This window comes from Camellia sinensis, chromosome 2 (assembly GCF_055761805.1).
Source record: "Camellia sinensis isolate YWXY chromosome 2, ASM5576180v1, whole genome shotgun sequence".
Lineage (NCBI taxonomy): Eukaryota > Viridiplantae > Streptophyta > Magnoliopsida > Ericales > Theaceae > Camellia > Camellia sinensis.
The window spans coordinates 86,423,990-86,447,112 of NC_138962.1; the positions used below are offsets into that span (position 1 = coordinate 86,423,990).

The 23,123-nt window shown below is 35.9% G+C and overlaps 2 protein-coding genes across 5 annotated transcripts; both read right to left on the reverse strand.

The window, feature by feature from the left end:
* Positions 1 to 267: 267 nt before the first annotated feature.
* On the reverse strand, positions 268 to 4,161 carry LOC114311242 (L10-interacting MYB domain-containing protein). Of its 2 annotated transcripts, XM_082915024.1 has the most exons (6): positions 4,021 to 4,161; positions 3,811 to 3,943; positions 3,187 to 3,521; positions 2,953 to 3,103; positions 1,556 to 1,893; positions 268 to 876 (listed from the first exon to the last, which is right to left on the reverse strand). In XM_082915024.1, exons 1-6 carry the CDS (start codon positions 4,060 to 4,062, stop codon positions 388 to 390), a joined length of 1,488 nt encoding a protein of 495 aa, XP_082771150.1. In that variant the 5' UTR covers positions 4,063 to 4,161; the 3' UTR covers positions 268 to 387. The 2 variants fall into 2 exon arrangements, with proteins under 2 accessions (XP_082771150.1, XP_082771151.1); XM_082915025.1 differs by lacking the exon at positions 3,811 to 3,943 and having other exon boundaries at positions 4,021 to 4,138.
* LOC114274770 (L10-interacting MYB domain-containing protein) lies at positions 4,147 to 13,656 on the reverse strand. 3 transcript variants are annotated; one of them, XM_082915027.1, is made up of 6 exons: positions 13,440 to 13,656; positions 8,868 to 9,176; positions 8,612 to 8,762; positions 5,316 to 5,656; positions 5,111 to 5,242; positions 4,147 to 4,312 (listed from the first exon to the last, which is right to left on the reverse strand). In XM_082915027.1, exons 2-6 carry the CDS (start codon positions 9,159 to 9,161, stop codon positions 4,268 to 4,270), a joined length of 963 nt encoding a protein of 320 aa, XP_082771153.1. In that variant the 5' UTR covers positions 9,162 to 9,176; positions 13,440 to 13,656; the 3' UTR covers positions 4,147 to 4,267. The 3 variants fall into 3 exon arrangements, with proteins under 3 accessions (XP_082771153.1, XP_082771152.1, XP_082771154.1); XM_082915026.1 differs by having other exon boundaries at positions 4,147 to 4,333; XM_082915028.1 differs by lacking the exon at positions 4,147 to 4,312 and having other exon boundaries at positions 5,112 to 5,242; positions 5,341 to 5,656.
* Positions 13,657 to 23,123: the final 9,467 nt, after the last annotated feature.

Below are 23,123 nucleotides of genomic sequence, written 5' to 3' on the forward strand. Positions count from 1 at the left end.
AGCGCTATTCGTAACAGCGACTTATTAATCAAAGTCGCTATTTGTAATAGCGATTTTCATGTTCATCTACTTTTGCGCTCCTAACAGTAAAAGCGCGAATAGTAATGGCGCTTTAACTTAGTTTTGGAATTCCGTCAGAAGTTGGCCTAATTTTGGAAATACAATACAAAAATGGCTTATATTGGGAAAAGCCCCTCAACAAGAAGATGCACTCATTCTTCTTCTACCAAGATGAACATCAAGTGAAACTGTGGATATCGAAGAGGATAGAAAGGAATGGGAAGCTGATTGAAAACTGTTTCCTCTTGTACATTCTGTCTTAATACTTCATATACACATTATGATGATCATATCTACACTTCAGATAACCAAAAACAGTTACCTAAATTATGCACGGAAATTTCGCAATAACCACTTCTTTCGATGCAAGATGTCCATCTTCACAAACGCCTTCGCTTTTTTCTCATCTTCCAAAAGATCACAAGCATCCAAGAAGAGTTCATCATCCATGTCAGGTACAGCTTGAAGTGCATCAACAATGCTTTCTATTGAGCTATAGTTCCTGTCCACTTTATTACTTCTACCTGCTTCTTGCAACTCCTCCCTGGTTTTCTTGATTTTTCTCCCACGTGTTGAACTTAATGGTGTGGTGGATTGGCGTCTTTTTCTCCCAGTAGACACTTCATTATCAATAGCTGGGGACTTTAGAGCTCCAAATATGCCATCCATCCCCATTTTCAGGGCATTATCATCAATATTCATTTCTGGGCACAGATAACTTGACGTTCCATCATGGATCTCATCTCCAAAAATAATGCTCAGATCACAGTAATTCTCCAATATTATATCTTTGTATGCCACAGCATCGGGATGCTTCTGCAAATCATCACGGTGACAAATTAGCCATCAATTAACAACGTAAAGTCCAAGCAATTGGAATGGTGTTTCTAATACCCTACTTCACAGAACTGGCATCAGTAAATCACTCTTTGTTAGATGGTGCATTATCAGCAATTCATCGAATAAAGGTACTTTTCAAATAATATACAAGGTCCATGTCATAGTAGCAGGAAAGTTGTACTTGGGTTACGTTCATACTTACAAACGTGATTCCGCACTCCCCAAGTAAAAAACTTGTCAGAAACTCGAACCCAGCTAAGATAAAACCTCTCAAACATATAAATCTCACATAAATAAAAGAAAAACAACTCAAGCTTAGTAGTTCCTATTTAGATATTTACTTATACTTAACAAAGATAATTTGTAGTTGACATCCATCTTTAATGTTTATTCATATTTTAACACATATCACAACTATGTAGGGAAAAAAAGAAAAAAAAAAAAAATTGTTAAAATCTATTCAATATGTAAAATATATATGCTCCCATAGGCACTCCCAACCTTAGAAACTATATTCCCTAACTCTCCCAAAACCGCTTCCTGCAACTAAGGTCCATGTTATTTTGAGTTGAAGTCATTAATAATTACATGAACAATAAAACGAGGAAACAGCCTTTGATTTGCCGATTCAGTCATGCACAAGAAAGAAATTCACCTCAATATAAGCTTCCCAATAATCATCGTCAGCTGTGACTTTTTGTTCTATTTCGTCCCATGCAAAACCATTCTTGTTGAGAAGAGTGCTGATGTCATCATACTGTTTCATCAAGCTTAGGTACCGATTTTCCAGTACACATTTGTCAAACTGAAGTCCAAATTTCTCATTGAATGATGTGATCATGCAGACCCAAGCTTGCTTATTGAAGGTATTTTCAACTCTATTCCCTTCAAACACCTGTCCTAACATGAGGTCAATGAAATATCTGTCCACTGGCTTTGTCCAAGCAATGCTCGAAGTATCACTACCAGAAGAGGATTGGTCATTTTCCTGATCTACACATTGAGAAAACAATCAGTCACAAGACGCCATATAGGTGCCTTGGATACCATGAATATTTGCATTATGCATAATATAGCAATATAGATAAGTCCATTTTTCCTACATCCTGCGGAATTCTTTGTCTCTTTCTTTATTTTCGTTTTAACCTCTTTTTTTTCCATGCACGGAAAGAAAGGGAGGGAATATCAGTAAATAGAATATCATGAAAAGATGAAACAACTCGAGTACACACAATTTATAGAACAAAACTCTATGCGCCTATAGAGCTAAAAGATTCCAAATTCTTTACGAAATCCAAAAAAGTCTAGATGGGATATTATGAAGTACCAACACTTCAAAATAAGTGTCATAGTCATAACCGACATGAGGAAACGGCGGGGACATGGTGGGGACATGTATGGAACACGCCACGTGGCGTGTCCCTTTAATTCTTTTTTTTTCATGAATTACGCCGGGGATACACCAACTAGTTTTTTTCTCCCCATTCTTTAGTGCTTTTGATGGATGTTGGATTTTTTTTTTTTTTTTTGCTTAGATTTAAATACTTAATAGATCATCAATAAAAAAGAATTAATTTTTGTTAATTTTAATAGTTTGTGGATGTAATATTAATTTACATAGGAAATTAAAATATATGAAAAATTATTTTATTGTCGTGTTGTTGCCGTATCCGTATCTCCATTTTTTTGAAATAACCATGCCCCGTGTCTGTGCTGCTTAGATGAGATCAATTCGCTTTGCTCATCACTCAACTATGTAATAAATTCCAAATAAATACAGCATAACCAATCACATTACTAAGATTAGAAAGACATTGTGATACCAATATTATATATATATATCATTCACATGCAGCTTCCAAGATAAACAATTAGATCAATCATACTGGCAAATAAACAATAATCACACTTGTGCTTAAAGCATAAAGACAGAGCTATAGTCCATATTTATGATCATTGCCACCATTCTCGTCATGGTTCACCAATACAAAGACAACAGCTGTGGTTCACACAAATCAAGCAAGGAGAGAGAGAGAGAGAGAGACAGCTCACAAATGTTTACTTTTAGGGCACCATCATCAAGATTGGTACAATGACTTGCATGGTCACTCCTTCCATTAGTGCTTGTATTTCCATATATCAGAAACAAATCATTATAGTTTGGGAGAGTTCTACTTCGGAATGATTGTGCATCAGGACACTCCTGGTTATGAAGAATGTAAGCTACTGCACACTAAAATCTTACATGTTATGAATGTTATTAGAGAACTATACTGAAATATGCACCTTGATAAAAGCATCCCAGATATCATCACTAGCCGTCACCATCTGTTGCATTTCATCCCATGCAAACCCACTCTGATCAATAATAGTTCTCATATCATGGAATAGATTTCTCATTTTCTCAAAACGACTTTCTAGAACATCTTTGTGGTGTTGAGACCCAAATTTTGCAACAAACTTTGCCACCATATCACCCCAAGCTTGTTTGTTGAAATTTTGATCAATCATATTCCCTTTACGGATCTGCTCTAGCATTAAATCAATAAAATATCGGTCCATAGGCACTGTCCAACCAGACCTCGGACAACTGCCGTTTTGGGATGCTTGAAAATCCCTTCCTTCAACAAATTAAAGAAGAACATGAGATAACAATAATAGAATATATTCATCAAAACCCATTGAGCTTTTATTTCACAAAGAAAAACTACATGCATCATGCATCATTCATTTAGGGCAATCTATGCAATTTAAATTATTACTCACAGGTTCCAAAGTTGTCCAATCCTGAGAACATTTTTCACTAAATCATGTTGACACAATAGTGATAAATAATAATAATAATAATAATAATAATAATAATAATAATAATAATAATAATCCTTAAATCGCATCAGAATACAAACTAACCATCACCATTGAAGCCCACATACGGATCTAATTGGTTCCATCTTCCTTCAGAAGTCAAATTTCCGTAAACCAAGCATAAATCATTATAATTTGGCATTGTTTTTGTTCTGAATGATGTTCCATCTGGGTTCTCCTATAAACAACATATGTAAGCCACTAGCAATTGGAACTCACATGTAAGAGTAAGACCCAAAGGAATAAGCAATTCACCTTGGTATAAGCATCCCAAACATCATCAGGTCCTGTGACCATTTGCCTTGATTCATCCCAAGAAAATTCACCCAGTTCAAGCAGATTCTTCACATCTGATATAACTTCTTCAAACTTTTATACTGACCCTTCAAAACATATTTGTCATGCTGTGATCCAAATCTATCATTGAATGCTGCCACAATATCTATCCATACTTGTTCGTCGAATATGTGATTAATGATTTGCCCTCCTTTATGCACTTGTTTTAACAGAAGGTCAATGAGACAGCGGTCCATTGAAGGTGTCCAACCTGTCCTTGAACAATCACTATCTGCGTTACAAAAATGTCCTTTCTTTTTGAATCAGAGACTTTGATATGAAAATACAATGATAGATCAATTTAATTCACAATGATTGCAGGCATGCACCTACTGCCAATCATACAAGGCTTCCGTTTGGAAAGTGGGTTGGCTTTTTAGCTTTTTTGGCTATTTTAGCCTAGGCTAAAAAACTTTTGGGAAGGGCTTTTTGGCTTTTTGACTTTTTTTGTGAGAGAAGAGTGTAATAATTATGGGTTGGATGTGATGTTTTGTTTGTTATGGCTAAAATAGCATATTTTGTATTTTGTGGCTAAAATAGCCCGAAACTAACTTGCCTAACGGACCCAAGCCAAAGTTACATGAATTAGCTTCATTTAGCCAATAGATTTTCAACTTAGTTAAAAAATTGGTAATTCAGCATTAGATGTGGTTGAGGAGCCAGTGTTTGAGAAGTATGGAAAAACTATGGCAACATTTCCTTCTTTTTCCTGAACCCCGCAAAAAAATGCCTTTTGTGAGATTTGTTAATAATTCAGACGATATAAGCAATATGTTCAGTATCAGAGAATAACAAGATGCCAATTTTTTTTTTTTTGATCGGCAAAACAAAGAGACTTCATTGATGAAGAAAGAGTACAAAGTACAAGACAAAATACATCAATAAAGCAAGGAAAGTGCGAAAGCATCACAGTGGACTGAATCATCCAACTAGGTTGGCACAAAACAGCCCATCCTAGGTTGGCACAAAACAAGATGCCAATTAACAACCATCAAAACTGGGTCTATACCATCGAGGTCTTCACTGTGAGCCATATTGCTAGGTTTTCCATTCGAACCTTCCTCGCCATATATGACACATAATTTGTGGAAGCTTGGGGCAGTTTTAAATTTATACAATTGAGCATCAGGATATGCCTGCACTGTAAAACATAAGCAATGAACTATCAAACAAAACACAACTCAGTAACAAGAAGCATGTGAATGGTGGTTCACCTTGGTATAAGAGTCCCAAACATACTCTTCAGCAGTAACCATTTCTTGGGTTTCATCCCAAGAAAACCCATTGTGATCAAGAAGAATCTTTAAGTCATTATATTGCTCCCTCAAATGTTTATAGCGACTTTTCAAGACCTCTTTGTCATAGTAAGATCCAAATTTTGAATTGAATGACTTCACCATTACATTCCAAGCCTGAGTTATGAATGCATGCCCAATTTTATTCCCTCTTAGCACCTGGTCCAGTAATAAGTCAATAAGATAATGGTCCATGGGTAGTGTCCAATATGTCCTTGTACAGTTGCTGAAACTGGGAGCCTGGGCCTCCTTTCCTTCACCTAGATAAATAAAAGACGTGTAGATGATTAATTATTCATTCATGAGGTCATTCTTTGTCTCATTATATATATATATATATATAGGGCAAAATCCATTTTATCACTTGTGGCAGCGGCCCAGAGTACTTTTACTCCCTTTTCTTCTAAAAATAGTCACATGTCCCTCCATGTGATTTTAGACTAAATTGCAACACTAACTCCATTAACGGTAGTGATAAAAAGACAAACCCTTATTCTTCCTTCTCTACTTCTCATTGTCTTCATAAAAAAAGAAATCAAATTGATCTCCATAATCACAAATAACCAAGCCAAACTTTAAAAAAAAAATAAAAAAATAAAAATCCTAATTTAAATACCAATTAAAAACTTTATTTGCCCCCATGGCATAATGATAAAGCTTCTAATGCATCTTACATTTTTGCCAACATTTACTGTTAAGATAATTGCAAGCAAAAATATAGTGCAGTTGGTTCCAAAATTGTGCCAAAACTGTGTTAGTTAACATCTTAGACACCAGTGTAGAAAACATGTTAAACAAGATCCATTTTTGGTTTAGATTTTAAAACTTCCATCTCACTCTTCCTCCTACAACATAATAATAATAATAATAATAATAATAATAATAATAATAATAATAATAAATAAATAAATAAATAAATAAATAAATAAAATAACCTTCTTGCTGAAAAAACTATCATGAAGTAAACACAATAATCACACAGAGTGAATCCCAAAATAAATGGCATAGTTATTAATAATGCTTGAAATCCTTCAAAATCCTACCTATGATACAAGACGAAGATTTATTAAGTGCATTACATGTGCTATTGATGGAGTAGTATAACAGCCAACTATTTAATACATTCAAAAAACTTAGGTTACAAGAATTTCTCATATAACAAAATGGTGATCTCTTCATTTCAATGCCATTTCCAGTGTATACCTATTTATGTCATCATCCCAGTTGGTGACAGAGTCTTTACCTCTGACTGGTGAGGCAATTGTACAGGATCTGCAAATTTATGAAGCACAAAGTGTGGCCAGTGCACAAATGGTGCAGGGGATTCCTAATGGGGTTCGGATGTGAAGGCAGGGAAAGTCCATGTCCCAGGTTTGTTCTCTCTCATATACCAAAAAAATGAGAGGGGGTGGGGGTGGGGGTGGGGGTGGGGGTGGGGGTGGGGACGGGGACGGGGGCGGGGGTGGTGATCAGGGAGGCAGTGACAGGGGAGTTTGGGGAAGGGGGCAAAGAGTTGGTGGGGAAGTGACAAGAGGGGTTGGGTGGGGGTGGTGGAAGGAGTAGGTGAGTTAGGGTTTGGGTTTTGGATAGGGTTTGAAGGTACAGAAAGAAGATGAAGAGAAGACTTATCAAAAAAAAAAAAAAAAGAAGATGAAGAGAAGGGTAATTTAGTCTTTATGTATTGAAATTTATCTTCGACTAAAAAAATTTCCCCTCTACACAGCCATGTATCTCAATTTCTGTCTATTTGGACAGAAAATCTAACGGTAGCACTTTAGTCTAAAATCACATAGGGGGGATATGGCTTTTTTAAAAAATAAAGGGGATAAGGTGCTACCAAACCATAGGGGTGTAAAGTGGATTTTGCCTGTATATATACATATATATTGTACCAAGAAGAAATTCATTTAGACTAACATTTTAAATGAAGATATTAACTTTGCAACTGATTTCATAGTTCTACTTGTAGTACACATTTATTCGAATAACTACGAAAACCTCCGTCGTCAACTGCTCGTGAGGGTATTTTAACCATTGACAACCTTAGATAGAGACTCAAAAGTGATGGTTGATTGGTCATGTATGTTCAAGAATGAAAGGAAAAGTATCGACCATCTCCTTCTTCATTGTCCTGTAGGCCTCGGGAGAATGAATTATAGAGCCTGATTAGCTTAGCTTGATTTTTAGGGCTATTTGGGTGACAACCATGTTCAGTCGTGGATGTTCTTGCTAGTTGGAATTCTTACTATCCCAAGAGGTTAGAGAAAACAGATTAGCAGACTATTGTGTCATGTATGTTATGAACTATCTAGAGGGAACAAAATAGAAGATCTTTTGAGGACACCGAACTTCCTATTCATACCTTGATGGGATCTGTGTTCCTTTCTCTATTATTTTGGATGAGACAACCATTTCTCGATTTTGTCTTTTGTGTAGTTCATAGGTGACTTATATATCCCAATGGATGTATAGCTTTAACTATGTTTTTGCTTAGCTAGTTGATGTATGTAGCTATGTGAGGGTAGAATGTTAGCCCCCTCCAAGGCACTCTTTCTTATTATAGAATCGTATTTATCAAAATAAAATAAAATAAAAATCTAGCATGACTAATTTCTCCAGAATATAAAATTTAAGTCAACTAGAACGGTGGACACATTTATGGTAAAGCCATAGAATATCATTATATCAAACATAACAAAGCAGACGATCACCGTACAAAAGTTCACAGTTCATTCAAAGCTATTGCTACATCATGTGACAGACCTCAGTCTTGCCAGTTATTAAAGCAACTACAGGGTACCACATTATCATCCTAGATTTAAACTAATGTTAACTTGGTGACAGATACCACATCAACAATAGCTTCTAAGATGTCATCTTCGAGATTGTCTTCTTTCACAATTGACTACATATTCTGCATAACGTTGTGAGTCCTAAATTGTGGACATAATGTGATTTCATATTTGTCCAAAATTTAAGAACTTGATAGGGAATTGAATTCTGTCAATTTGTGATCAGGTCATAAATAGTTAATATGGTCATTAATAACAATAAAAATTGATTAAATAAACAATAAAATGAAACATTATCACAGTTGGGGTTGTCAAACCTAATGAATTGACAAACTAAACCAATAAAATGCATTTCAATTGACAATGGCAATTCATTCACAATTGAAACCTTATATCATGCCCATGATAGGAATAGAAACAAACCAATATTTAGTCCTTGGATTTCATCATCAAAGTCTATATCATGACTTGAACGACTGTATCTTCCATCTGCAGTTGCATACGCATATATCAAGCACAAATCACTGAAGTTCATAAGAGGTTTATTCCTGTAATATTGTGCATCTGAATGGGCCTGCATCCAATCAAGTTATATTACTAGCCAGCAAGGGCAGATAAATTAAAACAAAGAGAAAATGTACCTTAGTATAGTATCCCAAACATAATCCTCAGCTACTACCATTTGCTGAGTATCATCCCACGAAAACCCACTCTGGTCAAGAAGATTCTTGACATCATTAAATTGTTTCCACAAAGTACTGTAACGATTCTTCAAAATATCTTTATCATGCTGAGGTCCAAATTTTGCACTGAACATGCTAAGCATATCAGCCCATGCTTGTTTGTTGAAAGTATGTCCAACTCTGTTACCCCTATGCATATGATCTAACATAAGATCAATAAAGTAGCGTTCCATTGCTGGAGTCCAATATGCTCTTAAACGCTCACTGCTCATGGGTGTTTGGCAACCCATTCCTTCACCAAGAAACTGAAGCAATAATCATAACTGTTACTTTGTTTAAACATATAATGCTTCTTATATGTACAAAATAGGTCTACAAACCACTAATCATGACGTCAAAATTTCTAGAATGAAGGTTACGAAAACCCAGGCCACAAAAGATCATACTATTACTTAAAAACCTTAAAACTATTATTCAAAAAAATATTGCTCACAAAGCATCTAAGAATGTGTAAAAGAGACAAGTTCAAGCTAATATCATCATCATTAATGACATAATATCAACATTAATTCTTCAAAACCGTTGACATATATCGTGTCTTCAATAAATGCAATTCTTAGGTAGCATTGCAATAAACAACTCAAAGAAAAGTAACCTATAAAACCTTCAATGATAAGCAAAATGAGCTTAGCTAACAATAAAGGAAATTAGTCAGAATTTTGTGATGTGAGACTAAGTGAACACTTCATCAATAAATAGACAACATGAATTCTTAATCATAGATTAAACTAATCAATCTAGATTAGTTGAATCTTACACTGAGCCTGAAATCATATACCAAAATTCAAACCCACTGCATACACATAAAGTTGAACAGGAATAACTTGACAATTTTGATGCAGTTTTTAAATAGATCATAAAAAAATCTCTCATACTACACCCATAGTCACCTACTCACCTCATTGGGACCTATTATGTATACTTTATTTGTTATATTGGTTTATTTGATATCTTTATTCTCTTGTGCTCCACAGTGGTGGCCCCAGAAATTTTTGTTGATGGGATCAAGTTAAAACTTAAACTCAAATTCTCACTTCAAAAAAAAAAAAAAAAAAAAAAAAAAAAAAATGAAAAAAAAATAATAATAATAATACATTGATGCTTTGTTTTTCACCAAAAAACACAAATTATGTACTTCTACAATTGTTCACAACAAAGTCCTATATTTTAGGATCAATGTGTAATAATCTCATTACCAATATAATAAAATATATCTTTTGCAATGTATATCACCAAATAAATAATCATTCATTCACTAATTTTTTATTCAATTACGAAATCGACTCTATAAATTTTATTGTTAAAAAAGATCTTTCTATTGTTTTCAATGTGACCTAGAAAAACTAATGTTAATTTCACAACCAAGTAGACCAATGGATATATGATAGGTACCGAAATGTATACATTCAGGCTCCCTAAACTACACTTGTTAAGTCCGTAATAATGGATCGGTGTGTTGTGCAGGTTATTCAAGTCCTTGCAAAGAAAGTGAGCTTAAATGAGAAGATTGAAGGTCCGCGAGATGGGACCAAACAAAGCAAGAAGGAGAGTGCTGAATGTTGAGGTGTGCCTGAGCGCAGTTCATGGTGAGCCCGGGCACATAGTAGTGAAGCTATTGTCCGAGTGAGCCCGAGTGCACAACGTGCTAAAAAGTTTGAAATTTTAAGTTTTTATGCTCGTTTTGAGCCCATTCGAACCCTGATTGGTATGAAACTATAAAAGGATAACTTAGCCTTCAAGAAAAGGGATCTTCAATCATTGAAAGATGGCACAAGAGGCAAGAGGAAGGAAACCCAAGGTTCCAAGGACAGAGTTCTCCACATCCATGGCGTTCTTCACCTTCTCCATGGGCAACTAATCTTATTCCTTAGGGTGTAGATGAAACCTTAGCCAAGTAACTTTGGTTTGTTGTATTTTACTTTGGAATTCATTATTAATACAATGATTGTGTAATTTTGAGACAATTTTCTATTCAATTGAATTCACTCTTCCAATCTTTTTTGATATATTTAATTTATGTGATTTTAAATACATGGGTACACCGTGGTAATCTTTTTGCATGTATTTGAGAGTTAAGATAACTATTGCCTGTAGAAGACGAGACGCCTTGCAACCCTCGTTTAGTGTAAACATTTCATACTAATTGAAGATAAGTTATGCATGATTCTTAAATCCATGAATTCTCTTGAAGACAACGTTAGGGCTTGTAGCCATAACAGATCACTATAGTATTAAGCAATCAATTCCCGAATTGATACAATGATTATTGTTATGCAGTTAGTGGTGAATTCAAATCCCCAAGTCTTTTCATACTGAATTTAACTTTTGCTTTTAATTAGTTTTCATATTTTATTATATAAAATCTCAATATCTTTAGAATTAATTTAAGAACAAATTTTTACATTTAAAGTAACTCAGCCTTTCAGTCCTTGAGAATCGATACTTGAACTTGCCATTATTTTACTGAATTAGGGTATAATTTAGTGTTTCAGTTTTTGTTGCAAACAACACAATCAATACGCAACATATATCTCCATCTCCCCAACTTTGTACTAAAATCTCCAATTCTCTTTAGTTCTAAAAACTCATTGTTGGAGTGTATATCATATCAATAATATAAATATAAAGTTGTTAAGTTTACTAGTAGAGTGGGTTCAATCTTTTAAGCATGGGGTCAACTTTAGATCAAACTATTTTCTTTTATGACAATGGATAATAATATTTCATTTTTTAAAAATATTTTAAGAAGTGTTTGATGTGGTCAATTGACACTGCCGCCTTGTCCTTGTGTCCGACACCCCTATGGCACGTGTTTTGAAGTGTCAGTACTTCATATATCTTAAGATTTGATTTAAATTGCTAGATCAAATATCATATTGTAGGGAATCTAATTAAGGCCAAGTTTGGCATGATTGAAAAAAGACAAAAAGTCAAAAAGTCACTATCCTATTTAAGTCACATCATCTTATTTAAGTCACATCGCCTCTCTAACACATCACTTCAAACCCAACCCAAACCCAACCCAAACCCAATCCATATTTCATAAAAAGTCAAAAAGTGCACTTATTTAGTCTTCCCAAACTAGGCCAAATCTACATGAATGTCTAGAGAATCTCATGATTGACGATTCATCACCGATTCATGCAATTCAGGTGGTTTTAAATCTCAACAATCATAAAAGAATATATATATATATATATATATATATATTTTTTTAGCTTTCTCAGTAACCATAATTTATTTATTTATTTTTAGCTTTCCCCCCCTCAGAAACAAACTTCTCAGGAAAAAAAATTTAAGGCCTTACAGTTGAAATACAGACATATATATTCCACCTTTCTCACTCCCCCTGCCCCTCCCTTTTGTTCATGTTATATACCATTGGAGATCTCTAATGTTATCATTAAAGATATAAACATTCACTTTTTTCAAAGTCTACAAAACTCTAAATAAAAATTAACTTTTCTGTATTTTCTATGGGCAAAGAGAATTTTTTATTTCATTTCTTTAAACGAGAAAACAAGCAAAAGAACTCTAAAGATGACAAGGATTGGAGTCTGAATATCAATGCACAAAAAGTAACTACAATTATATATATGTATATAACTATTAGAATCAGGACTCTATTTGGTATAGATTCTAAGAGGTGATTATAACTTATTTTAATTTGGGAGTCTTGTGTTAGACAGTTTAGTGCAGCTTATGCTTACGTCTTATTAGACAGAAATAACTTAAATAAGCTGGAAAAAGCTGATTATTTAAAAAGTTGGGGGAAGAAATGCTTTTAGCTTCAGCTTTCTGATTATCAGATTTTAGCTTTAAAAAAAAAAAAAACTCTACCAAACAGGTCCAAAATCTCAACCAGCAAACTACTTGAGGATAGATTCATTTTCAAGATCATAGCACAAAATGTAAAATCCAACGTAGGATTAAATGAAAAAACATATTCACAACCATAGCTCAAAATGCGGAGTTGTTTCATTCAGAACCCAAGTGAAACAAGGCCTTAGGCATGTTAATATAAAATCCGAAACTCGTATCAATTACATGTAGCACACTACATATTCAGAAAACCAGTGCATCAAAATGAGATGAACACTGAAGAAATGCCAATTACGAAAAGGAGAGAGCAACAGATTCCACAAGTTAATTACAAAGAGAAACAGCAACAAAGAAAAGATCATATCTCAGGGCTACCCACAGTCACTATAAACAGAAAGAGTATATACAAATAATTAGGGACATCTATAGAACCAACTTAGGGCATCATCATCATTCCAGAATTGATTCTTATACCCAATTTACTTGTCATGCAGCTTTCGTCTAATCTCTGTTTAGAGATAAAAATCTAAAAATTAAAAATAACAACAGAAAAACCATTGAGGTGAGCTTAAAAAAACAACAACAAAATGAATAAGAATTGAAATACTTGACAAATAAAAGAAAGAAGAAACCCTACCAAGAGAGAGAGAGAGAGAGAGAAAGAGGCGAGATTAGGGTTTCAGTACCTGGAGTTCGGTTCCAAATAGGTGGAGTATAACCGGTGTATCGGCCGGAGTAGTGAGAACTGAGAAGTGTGATAATGGCCCAAGACACAAATGGCCAGTGAAGGCACTCACTTCGTCAAATAAATAAATAAATAAGGTAAATTATACTAAATTCTTTTATATTTGAAAAAAAAATACAATGAATCAGCTTGGTTTGAGTTTTTTTGAATTTATTTTTTACAGAATTAATTTTTTTTATTTTTTTATTTTTATTAAATTTTTTATTTTTTAGATTCGCCTAACATAAATACACTTAAAAAATATAATATTTGTGAATTTTTTTAAAAAAAAACTCACTAAATATAAAAAATACAAGGGAAAATTATTTATAAGTCTTATTATGGAGACTTATGCTACATATGGTCCTACTAAAAAACTTATGTTTCCATAAGTCCTGTGGGAAGTTTGTTGACACATTTACCCTCAATATTAGTTATTAATATGATAAATAATAGTAAAACCATATATAGAAAATTGAATATTACCATAGATCATATCTATATAAACGTAACGTAACATGACACCTACATAAACGTAACATGACACCTATGATCTATGGTAACATGCAATTTCTTATATAGTAAATTGCATATTACCATAGATCATATCTATATAAACGTAACGTAACGTGACACCTACATAAACCTAACATGACACCTATAATCTATGACAACATTCAATTTTCTATATAAGAAATTGAATGCTACCATAGATCATATCTACATAAACGTAACGTAACGTGACATCTACATAAACGTAATGTGACACATATGATCTATGGCAACATTTAATTTCCTATATAGGAAATTGAATGTTACCATAGATCATATTTATATGAAACGTAACATAAACCAGCAACATTTTCACATTCATAAAAAAATAAAAACTCATTAAGTTTGCGAAACATAACGTGATACGTTACGTTACGTTTATGTAGGTATCACGTTACGTTACGTTTATGTCGGTATCACGTTACGTTACGTTTATATAGGTGTCACGTTACGTTACGTTTATGTAAGTGTCACGTCACGTTACGTTTATGTAGGATTTTGTGGAATACATTCTTATCTAAATAGGACTTGAGACTCTATAAGAAATTACACAGGACTTAACCTACCATAAGTGTCTGAAAAAAGACTTATAAATAAGTCTCCCAAAATACAAATATATATATATATATATATGAAAATTTAGTACATTTTTCATATTCTTTTTATTGATTTTTTTAAAATATTTTACTTTTTAGATACATCTAAGTAAGATGCATCTAAAAAATTAGATGTATCTAAAAAGTAAAAAAAAAAATTAAATTTTAAAAATATTCACTAAAAACAAAAAAAATACGAAAAATAAAAAATTCAATTTTTACAAAATTGAAATAAAACACATTAAATCTACCATTTCAATATAATTACACTCATCTCCATTTTAATGTAACACCCCGCCTTTTTATTACTCGGATTCCATTACCAAATCATTATTATAAATTCAATTTCAGAAATAACATACAGAAACTCTTTATATTTACAAGAACATATGAATAAATATTCTCTCATCTGGGTACAACATGAATGCAACAGGAGGTATAATCAAATAAATTGTCCGTAGGCTTATATCTTTTAAATTAAAAGAAAGGGTTTAACTCTTTTACATCGATGGCATTCCACCCACAAAGAAAAAGCCCCGTGGCCAACAAGTAAAGAAAATCCATGACCTTGAAACACTTTTCGACGTTCACCTGAAAAAGAATTAGCAACATGGGATGAACATAAAGTCCAGTAGGGATCTCAACATGATCCTAAACAATAACAACTTACAGATAGCTATGATCATGAATGCTTAGCCTCATATTATATAAATAATGCGACGGTTTATACAAAAATATACGTATTTAAGAACTTTTCTCAAAATCATTCAGTTCATTCAATAACGTAAGCAATTCACTTTTCTTTCTTCTTGTTACCCCTTTTCAAAATTTATATAACAATAACAAATTCTTTAAAAATAATTTCACCAATCCTATTACGTTTTCTCTCACTTTCTGGACTTACACCTGATTTGCCTTTTCAAAACATATTCATAAGCATCCGATGTCCTTCACATTATTCACAATCTCAATACAGTACTTACGCTCGTTTCCAACACATTCATATCTATACATGTATACCTTTAGTACAAAAGAAAACAACAAGCAACCAACAACTATTTACTCAACAAATGAGGCAACTCGGCCTTCCAAATCCATAACCATCATAATCCATAATATACCTAGATACACTTAGACAATAATGATGAGTAAGTTCTGCTCTACCTACCTTAAGCACGCTAAGCCAATGATACACCTTTCCACAATGAAATGTCAATTTACCAAACACTGGCTAGAAAGTAATGGTACCTCTGCTAAGTTCTCCAGACGCTAGCTGGAAGGTACTTATACCTCTCATTCTAAGCGCAGCCAATTCTCCAGGTACTAGCTGGAAGTAATGATACCTTTTATTCTCAGCGTAGTATACGTTACTAATCATCACAACATGACAAAGTACAACCAACAAGTGTAATGCATACACATAAACTATTCAACACAACAATGTTATCCTTCACCGATGACCAAGGACAAAACCTCTAAATGTATGTATTCAACATACATATTCTAATAATCCAACTCTCATGAGATTTTAAATCCAACAACAACAATAGTAAAATAAAATATTCATAATCCAACCTCAAGTTAATTTCTGAAATTCACATAGTGTTATCATATCATTCTTCCATTTCAAAAATCAATTCTCTTATTTTCTAAGTTAACATACTCCACCCTTTATCCCAATCCATTCTTTTTATTTCACAAAATTAAATCCATGGATATCAAAGCCACTACCCAACTCAACTTAATATAATCAATCCAAAATAATTCCAATGCTATAGTTAATTATCCCTTTTAGCTATTAACACATTTACACAAATCATAATAACAATTTACAAACATTATTCAACTTTACCCATTTTTAATTTACCAAGTCAAAACATTAAATTAAGATTTTTTCTTGTTTCAACATAAACATGCTAGATTATTCCCCAATTAACCCAAACAACAATCAATTTGATAATCTCATTCCCAAATGACAAACCTTAGATCCCATTTTCATGATTTTCAAAGAAATCCATAATGAATATGATTTTTATGCAATAAAATCTACCACATATCTATCTATAGATGAGGTATTGAAAAGGAGCAAAGAAATCCATACCTCAAGATTTGAAGCTCAAGATTTGAAGCTAAAGATGAAGACCCAACTTGAAACTCCAATGAAATTGCAAAACAATCGATAGAAGTTTTGATCTATGCTTGCTCTTCAACGTTCTTGAAAGATTTTGGGTGAATCTTGGGTAAAGAGAAGAGAAATCAAAAGTTTGGAAGGTTAGGATTTTGGGTTTGGAGGATGGGAGGAGAAGAGAGGGAGAAAAATAAAGTTTTAGAGCCAAAAAGTCAATTTATAATGTTTGTTAGCGATGTGGTCACTCGAGCGAAGGAAGTTTGGCTCGAGCGTACAAAAGAAGCTGCCAGAATCTCTAAAAATCACGTAGTTTGCTCGAGCGAGCATGCTTCCAGCACAGAAACGCAAAATTCAAACACATATAACTCTCTCGTCCGGACTTTGTTTAGGGTCGTTCTTGTGTCCAAATTGAAGTCTCGGAAGTAAGTTTTCCAATGGTTCTAGCCTTACATCAAGATTCAAAGTATGGAGAGAGAAAATGATGAAAGAGTGAAAACTACTCAATAATTATTCGAATTTGAAGTTTCTGATTCAATCTCTCCCAACCACTATGGTAACACCTCAAACAAGATTTAAATATCAACTAAGAAGGTTCTCAATTAAGATAAACAAAGAGTCAAATATAGTTCCAACATACAGGAAGCACAGAGTGCTACATTTAATATAATAGACATACATTCAAATGAATAAATATAAATATATATTTTAATAAAAAATAGATTATAATGTAATTTTTTATTCATATAACGAATAAATTATTAATAATAAAAAAATGATCTAACTATCATGTAAATTGAAACCTTAAAAGAAGTCAGTATAATTATGTTAAAAGTGTACAATTAATTATATTTTTTTAGTTTTAAAAAAGTGATTGTAATTTCCGTAAAAAAAAAAAATTATCTTATTGTTGGCTGCATATTTTGTACAAGCCAATTACAAGTCGACGTGTGGCGAAATAAGGGTAATATAGGAAGACTATTTAGGTCCTCGATCCTGATCGTACACGTGGCAGTTAGTATTAGTTATTAAGAGATCTAAGTAGCAGCGGATCAACAAAGAGATACAAAGTGATACGGCTCCAACGGTTACTCGCATTTCAGATTCAAATTTAGGAGGGAAGCTTAACTACAAGTAATGGCGTAATGGAGCTAATATTGGGGCAAAATGATCGATGATCATGGAGGAGCAGTTCGACGGTTGGAGATGCAGTTCGATGATCATCCTGGAGCAATATAAATAGTAGAGAAGGCCCCAGAAAAGCCCCCCGGACTCAGATCCAAAAAACCAGTCTTTTATACTTATTTTTCTTTCCAGCTTTACCTTTATAGTTTTTTACATTTACAGTTTTTTACATTACTGTACTTTAAAATTCTTGCACTGCACTTCGTTTCATAGGAGTAGTTCCAAGTAGAGTTGTTGTAAACCTCTACGAGGCTGAGTTTGGATCATTGTAAGTCTTTTCATCTTAATGAAATACTTCGACTTTTCTTCAATTCATTGTTATCTGTTTAATTCTCCAAAGTCAGGCCACCAGTAAAAGTCCTCTTCATTGAAGCTGAAAGAACTAAAACACAATCGTCTAATAATTGGTTGGAAATTAATTTTCTGTAAGGACTAATTGATCCTTGTTGGCACGCTCGCAATTACAACAATAACCTTCGAAAGCCAAAAAGCCAACATATATTTTTGGCACACCCGGTGGGACACATTTAAAATGGCTAGACGTAGGAGACAAGGCGAAAATGAATGCTTGGAAGCAGTCGTGGAAGGAGAGGTAGAGATACCTAATCCAGAGAATAATGTGATAACACATCCTGTGGAAACTCCTATTTTATCAGAACCTATGGTCGAACAGACCAGTACTTCAAAGCAAATACCATATGTTCGTAATATTGGATGAGACCAAAGAATTGGACCATCCACTGTCCCATCTACTCAGCCAATGAATCCATGGGGTGGCTTAATAGATGCAATGGGACAACAATTAATGAACACAACGGAAAGGTGGGCAACATCCTTTTAGATCGAATGAATAACCACCAACTAACAAACGCAAGACACATTGAGGAAATTTCGAATGTCCCTTAGCAAAGATTGGCTAGAGATAAACAGCCTATGCAAGTTAATGGACATTCTAATGGACAAACTAGTAATCAGAACCATGAAAGACCATCACCTCAGTCTTGGTACGAACCTGTTCCAAGGCCCGTTGTAGGTCAAAATGTCTCAGTATTTAACAGTGAAGCCATGAAATTTGGTGGAACTGGCCCAGTACAAGAAAATGGCATAAGAATGGTTCCAAATCCCATGTTCAAAGCGATACCTGGCACAAGGGGATTCACTAATCCCTTATTCGAATTTATACCCGGGGGGTTGGAAGGTTTTCCTACAAATGGAAGAGACACAACACCAGTTCCAGCACCTTTCGCAGGACAAATTCAAAGGGGTTACCCACACCCCCAACAGCAACTTGCACCACAGGGACAACCAGTCCCAAACATGCCATCTTATGGACCAAGAGGACCACAAGCACAAGTTTGTCTACCAAATCCTGTGTTTGTTCCTCCAGCGGTGGTTCAGCAGGCACAAAATATGGTCCCTAGGGACCAAATTGCTGACATCGTTAGGGAGATGTATGGACCAATGGCTCGGGGGGTCCAGACTCTTGTATACAGAAAACCATACCCAGAATGGGTAGATAGGGTACATGAATACCCAAGAGGTTTCAGGATACCAGATTTCGCCCTTTTTTATGGGAATGGAAACCAGTCAACAGTGGAGCACATCACTAGGTTCGCTACTCAATATGGTGAATTCACTAATAATGATTATATGAAAGTAAGACTGTTCCCAAATTCTCTAACTTGGGGAGCATTTGTATGGTACATTAACCTTACTCCTGGCTCAATCCAAACTTGGCAACAAATGGAAGAGGCATTTCATGCCCAATTCTTCCAATTGGAGCCGGAGGTTTCCATGGCAGACCTGGCAAGGTTGAGTCAAAGGCCTAAAGAAAAGGCTACTCAATTTATTGCCAGATTTAAAAGGGCTCGAAATAAATGTAGAGTCATTTTGCCAGAGCCAGAATTCATAAGATTGGCTCAAAATGGCTTAGAATTTAGGCTTCAAAAGAAGTTTGACTCAACAGAGTTCAGGGACTTAGTGGAACTGACCTACAAAGTATCTAGATATGAAGCATTACTAGAAGAGGAGCAAGATCGAAATAATGCATCATACAAGACATACTACAAAGATCCTAATTATGAGATTGATGCAGCAGAGATTGTGGGAAAAGAACTTGTGATTTGTGAAGCATTGATTCATAAGGATACAACAATTGACCAGCAGTTTAAAAAGAAAGACCTTCACTGAAAATACTCTTTCGATTTAACTAAGGCAGATGACATCTTTGATCATTTGCTTGCGGCCTGTAGACACCCCATTTTTGACCGACCTTAAGACTCAGACGTCACCAATTGGGCGCTCGGTGATGATGCATATTGTGCTCGTTCTGAAGTTGCAGAGTCTCGGCTGCGAGCCTTGCCTCTAGATTTCGGGGCTCTTTCGTGCTTTGTCTCGGTTTGCGAACCAGGTCCTATTTTCTCCGTTTTCTCTTCCCAAAGGGAGGGAGAGGTCTCGTAGACCATCTCTCAGTGGCCGTAGGCTACGTTTCGTGGTCGTAGGCCATTTTTCCCGTTTGGAGCCCAGTTTTCGATTTTCGGAGTCGTCGGCCGTGTACCTCGGTTCGAAATCGCTTAACTACCTCCATTTGCTCCGGGTTTTTGGCACACACCTTGTCTCCTCCCTTTAGAGGGACACTGTGGCCCGGGAGACCACCTTCGTGGTCATACGCCACCTCCGGTGCCTAACAGCCTGTTTTCAGGGCCTCGGACTGCGCGTTTTGGCCCCCGAACCTTCGTTTTGCATCCGTCTTGGTCCATTTTTGGTAGGGACCCTATTTTCATGGTTAGGAAGGTGGTGGGATAGTGGCCGGCCACCTTTGCCCCTGAAAAACCAATTTTCTCATTTTCTCTTTCCAAAAGTCGATTTTTCTGACAGAAAGCTGGTTTTTCTCACTTTTGAGTCACATTTTCTGGCTTTTCATACCAGCATTGTGTTATACTCACCTGGGAGGCCACCAATATGGGTAGGCCGACCAGTAATTCTTCTAGACCCTTTTGAACCCCTCTAAAAAGCTAGCTTTTCTCTCTCTTGGGTCACTTTTTTTGGTTTTTCTCCACAGGGTTATGTTGTGCTCATCTGGGAGGCCACCTTTCTGGGTAGGCCAACCTACAATTTTGCTTGACCCTTTTGACCCCTGGTCGGCCGACCAGGGGGAGTGGTCGGCCGGCCACCTCAACTGGCCGGCCTGCTTCCTGCTTTTTGGTCTCTTTGAGTGTAAGCCAGCTGTGCCAGCTGGAAGCCTCAGAAGTGATCCTCCATACACGTGTATGGAGGATCTTTGAGCTTGGTTTGAAGCTTCATAGAGAAGCCTTACTTCTCTCCCTCTATATAACCAACCCTCCCTCTCATTTTGAAAGGGTTAGAAGCTTTTGGGCTGGAATTATACATACAACCTCCTACATGTATACTTCAAGCCTCCAAACACCCATTTTTCTTGGCCATTTACCCTACACCTCATAGCCTATCTCCTCCCTCATCCATTCCAGCACTTTGGAGGTCACTTGAAGAGCTTGGGGAGTCATATTTTTGGTCCAGAACTTGCTGAGAGTCAGCTCTACAAGGGTGAGTCCCTATTTCCCTTTTCTTGCTTTATTTTGCATGATATCTTAGCTCCTTTTGCTTACTTTTTATGGGCTTCGACCTAAACTGAAAATAGTCTTATTTTGAGCTCATCTTCATGTTTGATCAAGAACTTTTTTCCGTTTGAGGTCTTCTATTCACCCTTTGTGCCTTATCTCTCTTTTAGGGCTTATTTTGCTTGATACATTAGCCTTATTTGTGAGCATTTATGGGCTTCAAGCCAAACTGTAAAGTATCTTATTTTGAGCCCCTCTTCAATCTTGTTGAAGAGCTCTTTTCTGTTTGAGGTCTTCTATTACCCGTTGCCCTCTATCTCTCTTTTAGGGCTATTTTTGCATCATGTTTTAGCCTTACTTGTGAATACTTTAGAGGTTTGATATAAACTGGAAAAAGTCTTGTTTTGACCTCCTCTTTGAGTTTGTTTAAGGTCGCTTCCCTGTTTGGGATCATCTTACCCCTATGCATGCTTCATCTCTCCATGATCAGGGCTATGCATTAGAACACTTGCATTGGCCATGGTTTGGCCTCTTAGCCACTAAAATATAGTAGATTTTCAGTGGCTTAGGTGTATTTTTGAGGGATAAAATTAGAGGGGGGTGACCCCCTCCCACCTACCCAAGCCAGAGGTGTTCCTTCCTGATTGCACTGACTTGTGCATGTTGGACATCTCCGGAACCCAACCTAAGCCAATGGTGGTGACCGTCGAAGACAGAACATGGGAGATTTCAAAGGAGGATGGAATTGTTGAATTAGGGTTTGAGCAGTCTGGGAGTGTCGCTGGGGAAGCCTACGATCCGAGTAATTACATTTTGCTAGCAGGACAGTTTGAGCCTAATGCTGAATTGCCAGAGAGAGCAGAGCTGTGTGTGATTCGAGGGGATGGATTTGAGCAGGGGGCAAATGGTTTGACAGTCGTGGAAGAGGACTTGGCCAACCTCCAGTTTTTCAACGACCAGGATCCAGGAGACGCGGCAGTCAACTGGTTTGATTATGAGGAATCGGCAGAGGCTACTGGATGGCTTGATGACTTACCAGACGTCGTCGAAGAATCTCAGTTAGAACAGGGCCCGACAGGGGCGAGAATATCAATTGTGGCCGGAAAGGCCGGGAATCAGAATGTATTGCCGGAGGGCGCCGGTACTAAAAATTTCGCTCAAGATTTGGGCATTGTGAATGCAAGGAAAACTGAACAACAAACTGCACCGACATAGGTGGAACAAGAAAGGTTTTGGGATTCTGAGAGAATCAGGAAGGCTAAAGCCCGTGAGGGGACCGAAAGTGCTGTGGGCACAAGAACAGAAGATGCTGCGGGCATGTGGGCTGGAGGTACTGCGAGTACAATCATACCGGAGCCGGACAGGTGTCTGTCGGCTGCCGACGGAATGTGGTGGAAGGACGAGGATTTATGTCTTGTCCACACGGATGAGGATTGGGGGAGCAATCAGCCAGACGATACCTGGTATATTGGTGAGGTCGATCATATGATGAGAAGCGGGCAGTATTTCAAGCCCCCGCACGTAGACCAGCCAGAGGCATCTGGGAAGGATAAGGAAGCTGAGATACAGAAAGAAAAGCAAATCGAAGAAGAGGCTGTACTGAAGCAGCT